Source organism: Canis lupus, chromosome 22 (genome assembly GCF_003254725.2).
Source record: "Canis lupus dingo isolate Sandy chromosome 22, ASM325472v2, whole genome shotgun sequence".
In the NCBI taxonomy this organism is placed as follows: Eukaryota; Metazoa; Chordata; class Mammalia; order Carnivora; family Canidae; genus Canis; species Canis lupus.
The window spans coordinates 29,238,528-29,253,568 of NC_064264.1; the positions used below are offsets into that span (position 1 = coordinate 29,238,528).

General features: G+C 40.4%; 1 protein-coding gene and 1 long non-coding RNA gene across 13 annotated transcripts in view; one reads left to right on the plus strand and one right to left on the minus strand.

The window, feature by feature from the left end:
• TBC1D4 (TBC1 domain family member 4) overlaps positions 1–15,041 on the minus strand; it is a 181,385-nt gene that overhangs the window by 57,859 nt on the left and 108,485 nt on the right. For 10 of the 11 annotated variants that reach the window (XR_004808352.2, XR_004808351.2, XM_035704640.2 and 7 more), the window contains exons 2-4: positions 8,252–8,839; positions 6,588–6,677; positions 2,050–2,154 (exon numbers count right to left, since the gene is read on the minus strand). Coding sequence is in view for 9 of the 11 variants with exons in the window: in XM_035704640.2 (XP_035560533.1) it covers positions 2,050–2,154; positions 6,588–6,677; positions 8,252–8,839 (783 nt within the window). In the remaining 2 variants the exon portion in view is untranslated. Of the gene's footprint in view, positions 1–2,049; positions 2,155–6,587; positions 6,678–8,251; positions 8,840–14,873; positions 15,009–15,041 lie in introns of those variants that run through there. The other variant, XM_035704647.2, reaches the window with a different exon arrangement.
• The window catches only part of LOC112655845 (uncharacterized), a 48,542-nt gene that overhangs the window by 3,302 nt on the left and 30,199 nt on the right, over positions 1–15,041 (plus strand). Inside the window, exons 2-4 of one of the 2 annotated variants that reach the window (XR_003133910.3) lie at positions 835–962; positions 5,144–5,212; positions 8,369–8,490. This is a non-coding gene — a long non-coding RNA (uncharacterized LOC112655845). Of the gene's footprint in view, positions 1–834; positions 963–5,143; positions 5,213–8,368; positions 8,491–15,041 lie in introns of those variants that run through there. The other variant, XR_003133911.3, reaches the window with a different exon arrangement.

Sequence of the window (15,041 nt, forward strand, 5' to 3'; positions counted from 1 at the left end):
GACTCCTCACTCTGTACAACCAACAGTGATCTCAGAACTTTAGCTGTACTTATGTGAGCCTCAGCCACTCATATAAATCCTTGATCCCATGTGTCCCCTGCATGAACCATTTGCTGCTTCAGTAGCAAACCAAACGAAAGCTACATCACACCAATCATCACACCAGCCTCTGCTTTCTGGCCCAGAGACCAGCTAAAGAGATGGGACAGCCTGTGGGAGGACACAGTGATGAAAAGGAGAGGCATTCTGGTGGGGACCAGAGAAGGAGGAAGGTCCTTCTGCCATGCCAGACAATCTAGACTTTGTCTCTTAACAAGGAGGCATTAACTGGTTCCTGGAAATTTTGTGAGAAACATCATATGGCTATAGCATGATGACAGATTAAGCTAGTGGCAGGGAAACTAGTTCGGACACTAGTGTGATAGTCCAAGCAAGGAAGGTGAATGCCCAGAATCAGGCAGAGAGGGGAAAGAATGAGAAATGGATAAGAAACCTTTCTATCTTTATGTTAACAGGATTTGGCAAATAACTGGATATATAGAAGGTGAAGGAGAATGTGTTATGATTTCTAAACTGGGAAGCTGGGGAAATGGAGATGCCAAAATAAAACATGGAATAAAGAACAGGTTTTGGAAAAGTAGAAGAATCAGGGATCCAGAACGTGGAAGAACCAGCCTTAGCAAGGAAGAGGGAAGAAAGAAGAAGGGAGTGAGGGGTGAGCGGGCAGCGGGGCAGCAGTTTCTCCGGACATTATTTTCTTCCTACGTTTTACTCGGTTGGCACTTTCCAGTGATGCATTGCTGCTTCTCTTTGGCTTTCTCTCTCTCCCTGCAGGTGCTCATCTGCTCTCAGGCCTTCAACTACCATTTACATAATGGCAACTCTCAAATTCCTATCTTGAATCCTGAACTGTGCCTGTTATACCATGGTCACCTGGATCTCAACATGTGGATTTATCCTAGGTATGGTTATGAGCATGAGAATGAAATGCAAATGGAACTCTCTTGAGTAAGAAACTGTTAGTGATGGGAGTGCTATAATCCCCAGAGAAACAAATTGAGGTCCAGAGGGTCCCAGGCAGAAAGTGCTTTTGTACCATTTCACTCTCATTTCTTCATTATTCCTATACCTCAGTATTCCTTCTACACGGGGACTATGGAAGGCCAGAGTTGAGCAGAAATGACAGCAACATGCACCAAAGAAGTGAGAAGAATGTTGCCTGGCTTGTTGTCTATGTCTAAGTGGTGTGTGTTTCCCCAGGAAAAATGCTTACAGGAGGGTTATATGTCTAAGAAAATATTTTTCTTCAAGCTATGGTGATAGACCTAAGGGTTTGTGTTAAAATGGTTAGGAGACATATTACAAGTGGAAGAAAAAGTAAAAAATTTTAAGGAAAAATATCAAAATATGTTTTGTCATTCACATGCTTTTCTAAATTTGCCTTAAATTTTTCTTTAACTCCAACTGCTGCCATAAAGAGGCAGGTGGAGGGAGTAGAGGGAGGGTGTTTGAAAGAAGAATCAACTTTCACATTCCAAAGAGAGAAAATGAAAGCAAAAACAAGACAATTAAAAAATAAAGTTTTTTAAAAAATGAGAACAGTGGCTAATGAAATAAAGAAAACAAAATCCTTCTCTGCTCTGCTGATGTAAACATTACCTCCTCTGAGATGTTATAATAATTCAGAGAATAAGAGATCAGTAATCTTCCTTATTATCTGACATGAGCAATGGAAAAAATAACAGCTCTTCTCCTATCATTAGTCTTTTCCTACCTTTTAAAAACAGTCCTGATGACATGACTTGATTTATTAAACTCAAGAAAGTATCTGGGTTTAAAAATTACCATGACAAAAAATAAAAAATAATAATGATTACCATGACAATTTTTGTTTTTCTACTGCTGCTTTAATGAACAGAAATCTGTTTCTAGATGCCCTCTTCTTTTTCCACTGGTGGCAGTTCTGTGAGGCTTGGGTTCATAAAAGACAAGTCTCCTGTCAACCGGATGTGCGGGCAGGAGCATGCAGACAAGAATCATACCACTTACCAGAGATTCGCTGGCACACTGGAACACATAACAGATATAAAGGCTCAGTCCAGGCTCTGGTGACTCCCGACAGATAAAGCCAAAATGATCCACATGCTTTATACCCTACAAGGGGAAAAGAGGTGCAGTCTTTACTCATTAACACTATGAAAATTGGCATGAGCTCTATGCTTTCACACTTCCATGAATTTGTCCTTCTCAGCCCAGTGATAGGGGACATAATGGCATAGGAAATGTATGCAGTGATCTTTTGACACATAAAATAAAGTGAAAGAGGAATTCACATTGTTTTGTTTCAAACACTCTTGCACACTGTGACTCTGGGCCACAGGGAAAAAAAAGATGATGACATGAGTCATTGTCTCCTGTAATAAAATTGCTACTTAGTATTTGCAAGTAATGGCGTTTTCAATTTATTAGTCTTCTTAGAACAAGCAGCCCGATGGTTTATCATAAACTGCATTCTTGTCTATATGAAGCTAAGAATCAGAAAAACTACAACTAACCATGCTTTAATTAAATGGCATGCAATTCCCTAAAGTATGCATTCAACATACTAGAGTCTCTGTCCACATATAGACATGTAAGAGCCACAGCTGTTAAAAAACCAATACAATGGAGATATTACTGCAGGTGTCAACTATCCAAATTTACAAACCACTATCCTTCCCAAACCCGCACAAAATAAGCTCAGCTATACTTAATAAAATATTCTGAATCATTTGTGAACTTCAGCCAGGCTGAATACATACATAGCAATTAGTACGCAGCACCTTGTTATTTTAATAGCAAACACAATACTTTAGAAAGCAGGGTAGACAAGAAATGTACAGTTGTCCTGATGTAACCTAAATCCCAGTGAAAAGAAAGTAGGCTTTGGATTCTGACAGATTTGTGCTTCATTCTTGGTTCAACCCACCTACAGGGTATGAGACATTGTGCTAGGCTTCTAGTAACGATCTCTGAGGCTCCATTTCTCATTAGAAAAGAGTAGTAATGGCACCTATCTCAGCAATTTTTGAAATGTACACCTAAGAATTCCCTGTTATAGTTACTGGCACATAACTTTGATAAATGGTAACCACTTTTCTGGCAGTATTCAATGGATATGGATCCATTGAATGGTATCAATCCAATGGATACGAATAAAGGAAATCCATTTCAACCAAAAGAAAAAAGTAAGGAGGGGTGAGGTTACCATTCATGAGCTGGAAGTTAGCTCCATCTGGTACAACTCCTTAGTGACAACAAAATCTCTTTCACTAGCTTATAGTACTAAATGGGAAAAACTTATAGGACCTCACTAACTCAGGGAGTCTTTGAGCAGTGGCAATGTTTCCAGGAAAGAAAACCACTCCCTATTCCTCATGCTTGCCATGGACACAGTCCTATAGATTTTGTGGAAAGAACTGTTTGTAGGGGTGCATGTGTTAAAAAGCAGGTCTGTTGCTGAATTTGACCGCAGTCTATCAGTTCAAGTCTGTGGAAAGAAGTAATAAGAGCAGGGCTATTCAGTGAGGAGCAGAGGTTAACTAAACAATTATTCTGATCAAAGGCCTTTACACAAATGTATAAGTCTTTTTCTGAACCAGAAGATTGGGATATAAAGCTTGCTTTTTCTTTTTATTTCAAGTTTTTATTTAAATTCTGGTTAGTTAAAATAAATGGTAAAATTGGTTTCAGGTGTAGAAATCAGTGATTCATCACTTACATACAACACCCAGTGCTCATCACAAGTGCCTTCCTTAATACCCTTCACCCATTTAGCCAAGCCCCCACCACCCACCTCCCCTTCCAGCAGCACTCAGTTTGTTCTCTATTATTAAGAGTCTCTTATGGTTTGCTTCTCTGTGTCTTTCTTCCCCCTTCTCCTATGTTCATCTGTACTGTTTCTTAAATTCTACATATGAGTGAAATCATACAGTATTTGTGTTTCTCTGATTCACTTATTTCGCTTAGCAAAATACACTCTAGCTCCATCCATATCATTGCAAATGGCCAGATTTCATTTTTTGATGGCTGAGTAATATTCCAGTGTGTGTGTGTGTGTATGTGTGTGTGCACTCGTGCACACCACATCTTCTTTATCCATTCATCAGCCAATGGACATTTGGGTTCTTTCCATAATTTGGCTACTGTTGATAATGCTGCTATAAACATTGGAGTGCATGTGCCCTTTCACGCCTGTACTTTTGTACCCTTTGGGTAAATACCTAGAAGTGCAATTGCTGGTGACAGGTAGCTCTATTTTTAACTTTTGAGGATCCTCCATACTGTTTTCCAGAGTGGCTGTACCAGTTTGCATTTGCACCAACAGTGCAAGAGGTTCCCCCTTCTCCACATCCTCACTTTATTTTTTATTTTTATTTTTTTAGATTTTATTTATTCATTCATGAGAGACACAGAGAGAGAGGCAGAGACATAAGCAAAAGGAGAAGCAGGCTCCCCATGAGGAGCCCAATTGGAACTTGCTCCTAGGACTCCAGGATCATGCCCCAAGCCAAAGGCAGATGCTCAACCACTGAGCCACCCAGGCGTCCCCCCACATCCTCACTTTAAAAAGAGAGGACAGGGGGATCCCTGGGTGGCTCAGCGGTTTGGCACCTGCCTTTGGCCCAGGGCGCGATCCTGGAGTCCCAGGATCAAGTCCCACGTCGGGCTCCTGGCATGGAGCCTGCTTCTCCCTCCTCCTGTGTCTCTGCCTCTTTCTCTCTCTCTGTCTATCATAAATAAAAATAAATAAATAAATCTTTAAAAAAAAAAGAGAGAGAGAGGACAAAGCAAAAATCATTTTTGAACCAGTTTTATATATTTGGTTTGGTTGGTTCTTTTTTCCCCCCTCTATTTTCCCCTCCTCTGAATGTTCGATGAGCATTGCTGTTTTCTTACTGGGAGGCTTGAGGAATGTATGGGTGAGAGGCACAAGTTTTTAGGATAACTCTTTCATTCTGAGCAGCAGGAACTACACTGGACAGTGTATCACTTTATCCTCTGTACTTGCCACAAGGTCCCACTCGCAGAAATGTTCATTCAACATTTACTGAACATCTAAGTACTAAGCTGTATCTTAACATTTTATTCTGATGCCCTACAGAATGAGACACCATGAAATAAGACACCTGCCCTCACAAAACTGATCCTGCGGGGACTCCCCAGTAAACAGGTAATTACACAAAGACTTAATAACTACTTTTTCAGTTCAAGTGAATATAATCTTCCTACCCAATTTTTGGTATTTTAAACCAGAATTTAGAAAATTGCCATTTTTTATTCCTATAATTAGACACTGCTGCTCTCTCAGTTATTTCAGTAGAAAGTTTTTATCTTCGTGCCATAATTTTAGGTCACTAGTAACAAAACATTAAAATATTAGAAGTGTGGGACACCTGGGTGGCTCAGCAGTTGAGCATCAGCCTTCAGTTCAGGTCATGATCCTGGGCTCCAGGATCGAGTCCTGCATCGAGCTCCTTGAGGGGAGCCTGCTTCTTCCTCTGCCTATGTCTCTGACTCTCTTTATGTGTCTCTCATGAATAAATAAAATCTTTAATGAATAAATAAATAAAATATTAGAAGTGAAAAAGCACTAGCGGAGCCCAAGGCAAATAATTAACAAGAGGTACAAAAGTTTATCATTTTTGAAAGGCAGAACATCTGAATATTAAACCCACAGCTACACTAATTCTGAAATTTAAAAATAAATAGGTAGTCTTGATTTTTCAACGTTAAAATACAAAAGAGGGCCTTGGCAAGACCTGAGTCCCTAGAGGTGCATCTAAGTCATCCTGCTGGGAAAGAAGTTAACCCCTCTCTATTCCAGAGACCTCCACAGATGTATCCTTGCATTCTTCACCTTCCTATATTTAGATCTAGATACTCTCTCTACTCTAGTATCTTCGAAAATTGTTTCTATGTTTACAATACATTTAGGTGGCTTCAACTTTGGGATAGACATCCTAAATTATTACTGTGGGACTTAGGACACTGGTTTATGCCTCTATGGCCTTGTACATGTTTAGCTGTATCAGTTATTTCAAAGGGTTCAAATACAATTTATGATTTAAAAATAAACAAAAGGACAAAAATACACCAAAACTTTCTTTTCAAACTTTGGCCTTTACATGAAAAGAAGTGGAAAGTGCTAGTTCTCCTTTTACTATCTACTACGATAATATGACTCAGTGACACCCACAAGTCCCACTGCCCAAGACTCTGAAAAACACTAGCTGTGAAGGTATTTTCAAAAGAACTCACCACCACAAAAATTCCACCTGAGGATGAAATTTGATGAAGTGACATTATGAGGAGAAAGGGGTGATAAAAATGAGAACCAACTATTATGATACAGAGGGACGTGGACAGGATTTTGTTTTTAGTAGAGACACAAACACAGGAGCACTCTTATTTAAGACAAATCCACTTAAAAATTAAAATTAAAGAAAAACAGTAAAATTTGAGTTTAAGTCTAGTTGTTTTGTGGTTAATTTAAAAACAAGATTTAAGTTGGTTTTGCCAAAAATATGACATACTTTAATACGTACCTGAGAACAAGAAGAGATATCTTTAAAATTCTTCTCAAGCACAACTGATTTAGTGTCTGGACTGATAAGGTTAATCTCAAACCGTCCAACCTTAAAAATAAAAACATGCCAGTTAATTTCAACTCACAAGGACCTAATATCTTACTTTACAATGACATATGTAACTAGTGATACAGATTCAATTGTTATATATATCCCTCAACATCCAATCAGTATTTCAACTCCAAATATCAGCTCCCTCAACATATTTCCTCCTTTTGTCTAAAAATCATGAAAATTAAGTTGGTCTTAATTTACAAGATACAAGAAACCATTTTTTTTCATTAAAAATGATTGTCTTTTTAAAAACATGCAACCCTTCTTCACTTCATGATTTCTAAAAACACGAATTATTTTACCATGATTTATAATCATACAAATCATATAATCATTTTGTTGACCAAGTGGTCAACAAAAAGATAATATCTGCAGCTGAGCAGATTAGTTAAAATGTATGAAAATCGCCAACCAAAGAAATTGACATCAATAACTGTGGCTAAGAAAATGAATAAATCTGATAGTCCCAAAAAGAGAGGAAGCTCAGTCAACATATCACCCAAAAAAAGACTGTGGATACTTTCATTACATGCCTAGAGTTATCAAAAGCAAAACAGGACAAAACAAAAGAACCCATGAACTTCTGATAAGCAAGTATTACACACTGGGACTGTTTACCAAGGTACGCTGTGGAATTTCCTACTCAAAGGAGAAGAGTTGCTCATTTTTTTTTCAAGAAAACTCACATCTTACAAGCTTAACCTTGTCAAGAGGACTTAACCTCTCCAGGGCATTGTTTTGACTCAAGTTCTTTTAGGTGGAACTTGACATTTTCTATATCCTGTAGAAATTCAAAAACTACCTTTTAATTAAGGTGTATCTTTTACACCCATAATACAGCTTGCACATTATTTTAGCAACGAATCCAGGAAGTTGTCAGACCCGCGGCGTTTCTTTAACTCTCCTTTTTTGTGCAACATCATCTGAAAATACACCTGTGAGTCTCTAGGCTTTTCCTTCTCTAAGGAAAACTTCCCCCTTCGCCTCCATGCCTATCACACTTGCCCAAATTCACATCTTTAAATCCTCTGTAAGGCACAACATCTATTTAAGAATCAACCTAAGGGGGGGATCCCTGGGTGGCTCAGCGGTTTAGCGCCTGCCTTTGGCCCAAGGCGCGATCCTGGAGTGCCGGGATCGAGCGCCACGTCGGGCTCCCTGCATGGAGCCTGCTTCTCCCTCTGCCTGTGTCTCTGCCTCTCTCTCTCTCTCTCATGAATAAATAAAAAAAAAAATAAATCTTAAAAAAAAAATCAACCTAAGGCAAATGCTGGTGATATGAAGGGTAATCTGTTGAATTGCTTCTTCCTCCCTCTCTCCATGCCCTGCTCCCTCACTTCCTAAAATCCATATTCCACGTCGGCCTCTGAGCCCTACTTATTCCTCTGCTCCTCTGTCCACCTGCTTTCCCTGCTTGCAGGATGGAGTGAAGCTGAGTGGACCACTGCGGAGTGCGGAATGGGGCGGGGCCAGCTGCCCCTGCGCGCTGAGGCCCCGCCCCCGCCCCGCCGGCGCCCCGCCCCGCCCCGCCCCCGCCCCGCCCCCGCCGGCGCCCCGCCTGGCAGCACCTGGAACAGCATCGTCCTGTTCTTCTCAGAATCCGAGGGCTGTACGTGACTCGGGGCGCTGGCGTGTCTCCTTCGCGGCTGTGGTTTCTGGCTGTTCTCGTGAACTTTCCTTTGCAGGGCTCCAGTAACGCTGCTGCACCGAGAGCGGAACTCCTGCTGTTCATCAAGGCCAGAATCTTCCAGGATGCGCTCGGGGAAGCCCCCCCGGGAGCTGGGCGGCCCCGGCAGGCCGGCCGCGGCCGGTGAGGCAGGCGGGGCGTCGGGGAGCGCGTCCCCTTCCTCGGGCAGGACGTCGGCGGCCGCGCCCGGCGCCGGGGCCTCGAAGACCGCGGGGTCGGCGCCCGCCTCGGTGCCGCGCGGCTCGCCCTGCAGCCTCAGGCGCTGCTGCTCGTGCAGGCTGAACTGCTCCATGCAGTCGTCGATGAGGCTCGACGGCGCCTTCTTGTGGGTCACCGTCACCTTCCCGCAGTACAGGACTTCGAACTTCTGGGAGTTGTAAAAGGCATCCTCGTTGTCTTTGCTGGCTTTGGCATCCTCTTTCATGGCAGCTTTGGATAACTGCCTTATGCTGCTGATAACATCAGGAACCTGGAAAGGAATTTAAAATCCGCGTTTCGGTTGAATATTTAGGGACAATTTATGTTTACCCAGAATTGTTCCTATCACATGCAATGCATTCTCATCCTAAATGGTAACACATAAAAAGTAATAGTCGGACCCTGTATAGGATAACGGGGAAAATTAAATTACACTGTCAGACACAAATAAAGGTAAAATAGAAAATTTAATGTCAGTATTATACTTTCCCGTTTTTTTAAAGTCAATTTGTTTATACTATTTCCCATCATCAGCTTTAACTTTTTTTTTTTAAGATTTTATTTATTTATGCATGAGAGACATAGGGAGAGAGAGAGAGATAGAGAGAGGCAGAGACTCAGGCAGAGGAAAGAGCAGGCTCCATGCACCGGGAGCCCGACGTGGGATTCGATCCCGGGTCTCCAGGATCGTGCCCTGGGCCAAAGGCAGGCGCTAAACCGCTGCGCCACCCAGGGATCCCCACTGTCAACTTTTAATGAATCATAGTATATCCTTTAAGTACGTTGGAAAGTTATTATGAAGGGTCAGAGGTTTAAAAAGTAAAATTGAAAAACGTACACACTAACACATATTAACTGGACATGCAAAAAATAAATGCAAAAAATAAATAAAAGTTATTATAAGTCTCAGCTGAAAGAAACCAAAGTTTCAACAATGAGGATAAAATAAACTTTCTGGGGAATCCCTGGGTGGCACAGCAGTTTAGCGCCTGCCTTCGGCCCAGGGCGCGATCCTGGAGACCCGGGATCGAATCCCACATCGGGCTCCCGGTGCATGGAGCCTGATTCTCCCTCTGCCTATGTCTCTGCCTCTCTCTCTCTCTCTCTCTCTCTCTCTCTCTCTCTCTCTATCATAAATAAATAAAAATTAATAAAAATAAAAAAAATAAACTTTCTGGATGAAGAGATTAAGATCCCAACACTCATCAATATTAGCCATCAGAAAAAATGCAAATTAAAACCACAGTAAGATAACATTACACACACCTATTAGAATGGCTAACATCAAAAAGACAAAGTGTCTGCTGGGATGTGGAGCAACTGGAACTCTCATACATTGTATGCAGAGATGTAAAATGGCAAAACTGCTTTAGAAAATCTTTTGGGAGTTTCTCAGGAGGTAAACATAGACCTATCTCAGGACCCAGTAATCCTACTCCTAGAGATTTGCTAACAGCCCTGAAAATATGCCCACACAAAAGCTTGTCCACAAATATTCATAGAAGCCTTAGTCTCAACCAATCGTGATGTTCATCACGTGAACACTCACTAACCATCAGGGAAATGTAAATCAAAACCAGAATGAGATATATCCTCTTACCAAGTGGTTATCATCAAAAAAGACCAAAGATAAGCACTGGCAATGATGTGGAGGAAGGGAATCTCCACGTTGTTTTAGTGGGAACATAAACTGAGGCAGTTAAAATGGCAAACAGTATGGGGATTCCTCAAGATAAAAACAGAACCATCATATGATCCAGTAATTCTACTTCTGGGTATATAACCAAAGGAAACAAAATAACTTTCTCAAAGAATATATCTGTACCCCCATATTCACTACAACATTATTAACAATAGCCAAGACATACAAACCACCTCAGGGTCTATCCATAATGAATAAATATAATATACAGATATAAATATAAGTGTATAAATGGAATATTATTTAGCCATAAAATAGGAATCCTGCCATTTGCAACAACATGAATGGACCTCAAGAGCATCATGCTAATTGAAATAAGCTAGACAGAGAAATAGAAATACTGGGTGATCTCAATTATATGTGGCATTTTTAAAAACTGAACTCATAGATAAGGAAAATAGATTGGTGGTTGCCAGGGGCAAAGGAGGTTATGGAGGTGCTGGAATAGTCAAAAGGTACAAACTTCTAGTTACAAGGTAAGTTCTGGGATATCACATACAGCATGGTGATTATTACTAGTAATACTACATTATATATTTGAAAGTTGCTAATCAAGTAGATCTTAAAAGCTCTACTTTTAAGAAAAGGAAAAACAAACCTGCAACTATGTGAGATGAATGATGCTAAACTGATTATGGCAATCATTTCCCAATATGTACATGTATCAAATCACTAAATTATCCACCTTGACCTAATACAACCTTGTATGTCAATTATATCTCAATAAAACTGAAAAAATAAAAGCAAACAGATAAAATGTGGTACAGTCATATAACAGAATACAAATCATCATCTCTTACTTGTTTACCCACTAATCTTTTAACCGGTGTCCGTCCCTTGCCCCCTTCAATCTGCTCTCAAAAGCCAGAGGATCCTTTTTAAACTGAAGTTAGAATCCTTCTGAAACAAATGCCATGTTACTCACCTGTAAATCCTCCAAGCTGTCCATTTCATTAAGAATAAAAGACAAGGGATCCCTGGATGGCACAGCGGTTTGGCGCCTGCCTTTGGCCCAGGGTGCAATCCTGGAGACCCGGGATTTAATCCCACATTGGGCTCCCGGTGCATGGAGCCTGCTTCTCCCTCTGCCTGTGTCTCTGCCTCTCTGTCTGTCTGCCTCTCTCTCTCTCTCTCTGTGACTATCATAAATCAATAAAAATTAAAAAAAAAATTAAAAAAAAAAGAATAAAAGACAAGATCCTTACAATGCCCTAAGGGCCCATGCCATCTGCATATGACATACGTATATTAAATATGACCTGCGGCTACATGTCTTCCATGACCTCTAATCAACCTATATTTTCAGCTTTTCATCTTAACTGCATTCACTATGACCTTACTCCTAAACTCCCTCTCACACAGTTGAAGCCAAACAGACCTTTTAGCTATTCCCAGAACATGCCCCCCCACTCCTCCCTCAAGAGCTCTGAGCTCTATGCTCCTCTCCCAGTTCACTGCATGGCTCACTCCCTCATTTCATTAAATCCATGCTCTAATGCCACCCCGTGAGACAGCACCTGCCCCCCCCCCCAAACACACACATACACTGACACAGCCAGCAATCCCTGGGGTTTTTTTTCCCCCTACTTCTCTATAGTACTTATCTCTTTTAACATCCTGTATAATTTATTTGCCAGAATGCAGACCCTAAGAGGGCAGTGATTTCTGTCTTTTCTGGGGTTTTTGTTTGTTTGTTTGTTTGTTTTTTCATTTTTTCCCTCATATCCCAGAACCTAAAATGCTTTCTGGTACAAAGTACATGCTTATGTTGGCCAAAGGTGTGGGGGTGGGGAGAAGAAAGAAGAAAGAACAAAGAAGAAAGAAGAAGAAGAAGAGGAGGAGGAGAAGGAGGAGGAGGAAACTGGGGGGAGGGTAGTTTTTATCTTTGGAAAAGAAGATTATTTTATATTCAGGGTTGTTCTACATTTAGACACATATCTTCAAATCTTCTAGCACCAATTCTGAAACCAGAACTTCTCTTTGACGTAATTATTTGGGATACAATGCCAGAACACTCACAGTTCAAAATCATAAGGATTTCAGCTTGCTGGTCAAATACTTCCTATGAAAGAATCAAGTCCAAATGCTATAGTTTCGATGACTACCCTGAACACCTGACCTGACTCAGGAAAGAAGTCAGGTGTTTTGTACTAACACATGACCAGCAACCTTAACCCTCTCTCATTTTCTTTTTGCCTTAGTATCTTACCAGGGACAAAGCTAAGGAGAGTGAGCTAGATATTCAACCCTACAAAAAGCAAAATGATTCTAGCGGCTGCTAGGTAAAACTTTAAGATAGTTGGATGCTTTCTTCCTTGTTAACCATATTTCAGGAAATACTTTTCATCTAATTTTGCAAGCCAAGTGTTCATAAATTTCCAAAATGTCTTTGTAAAGTACAGAAGAAATATTATCTGTAGGATTTTTTTTTGGACCTGCAGGATTTTGATCTTGCTACAAATATGTAAACTATTTTTAGAGTTATATTCTACGATTGAGACTACAAATAAAGTTAATTCAAACTAAGGTGCCTCAATTCTTCTGTATTACACATTTATACCCTTTCTCTTCCATTAAATTGAGAGCTCTCATATGTGAAGAACTGATTAGGGGCTGAATTTCTATAGTCTTATTGACACTTCTTTGCAACCACAGGCAAAGGCTCAGAACCTAAATGTAATTCAGTTAATGACCCAGTTTATATAAGCAAACCTTATCATCTTGACTAAACTGAATTGGAACTTCATCTTCCCATAATCTGAGTTCTTGACTGTGCCATAATACCCCCCCCTCAGGTCATGACCAACAACAGCTTTCAATGACCCGGGATGCAGAGGCTCCACCTGACCTATCAACAGCCAGCTCTGTTTTTGCTTATCATTACACAGAAAACATACATTAAACATTGTACAGCCCCTGCCAACCCACTCAGAGCCCACACCAGGAGAGAGACACTGATAAAGGTCAGTAAAATGTCCATAGTGGGAAAATGACTTATTAGAGAAATATGAAAACCTATGAGGCATTTAATGTGAAGGGTCAATCAGAAGCAGCACAAGAGAAATAAATAGCCCAGTCCTTGCACATACTACTGATATTTTGGGGAAACAACATTCTCTTCTAGGACAGCATTTACTGATATATTTATATGTACATTTTTATGTTTTTGAATGACTTTAATTCTTCATATGTATCATATCTTTCAACATCTCTTTTTTTCCCCGTCTACTATTGTACTGTAAACTCTTAACAGGAAGACTGAGTGGTGGTGATTTTGTTTTTTCTAGAGCTCTTCCATGTGACTGCTAGGAAAGTATTCCATGCTCAGAAGAAACTGAGTAACTACTGTCAGGAAACTGAAGTATAAATAGTAGTGAACAACTTCCTAGAATCCTGATAAAAGTTCTCTAGGATTTATATAGGTTTAGTAAATTCCTTTTGCTAACTCGAGATCTGGCACTCCCAAAAATAGAAAGCCATAACTTTTCACTCTGTTTAGTGCTCACTCAAGTGGGAAGTGAATGTACATGTCAAGAATGTCTCCAGTGCCATAGAGCACCTCAAACTACACGCTCCAGGTGCATAATCTAGTTATTCATACTCTAGCTATGAATAGTTCCATTGCTCAGAATCTGACTATGTCACATGGAACCTGATGAGGATTTAATGCCAACTAAAGGCAAGGCTTTTTTTTGTTTGTTTTTTGTTTTTGTTTTTTATGATAGTCACACAGAGAGAGAGAGAGGCAGAGACATAGGCAGAGGGAGAAGCAGGCTCCATGCACCGGGAGCCCGACATGGGACTCGATCCCGGGTCTCCAGGATCGCGCCCTGGGCCGAAGGCAGGCGCCAAACCGCTGCGCCACCCAGGGATCCCTAAAGGCAAGGTTTTTATTCTGTAGCATGTAATCTTTAACACAAAACAACAATAATGAAAAAGACTCTACACAACAGGGCCTGAGAGATTTGTATTCTATCCCCAGCTCTGCCAGGAATTTGTGCTATTCCGCATCCTAGTGTTTCCTCACCAGTGAAAGAGGGTAGGGGGACTAGATAGATAGTCAATAAGACCTGATCCAGATCCACATTTCTGTGAGCTTATTTTTGCACCAATGTCAATACAGGAGCAAGGAGATGAAAATATACTCTACTGTTAAACCAGAAATAGCATAAGTCATTGAAATTATTCATTTTCATTAACACACAATAGTCAATTCAACAAACAATAAATCAACAGGGCTTTTTTCAAATGTCTCATAATATTAAGAAAAAGCACAGTGCCACCTTAAGCCAGTATGTTGTTGTTACACCTTCAGTGACCTCACAAAAGAATTTAGATTCAAATATCAAAAATCAGACAACAGCAATTCCTCATTCTAGAGGGGAAAAAAAATTTCCACTAGATCCCTGGATGTCATGCTGTGGTTTCTCATTAATTATCATAATTAGTTATCACACTCCAAGAAATCCAGGGGTATTATAAAAATTACACTCTACCGGACTTCAAAAGAAAACAAATTCTAAAAGAACCACAATGGATGTTTAAAGGTCTAAGCAAACACTGGAGAAAAATCTGAATTGTAAAAAGCACTAGGGAAAGATACCTTTGGTCAGGAAGCAGGTTGAAAATCGTTCTCCAAGAGCACTAAATATGCCAACTTGATGCAGTCCTCAATAATTAGCCTTTTGTCACTCTTAAGAAGTTCTTTTCCTTTTTAAATAAGCCTGCAGTAATTCCGCTGTATTTGTTAACGTCCACGTTATCACTATGC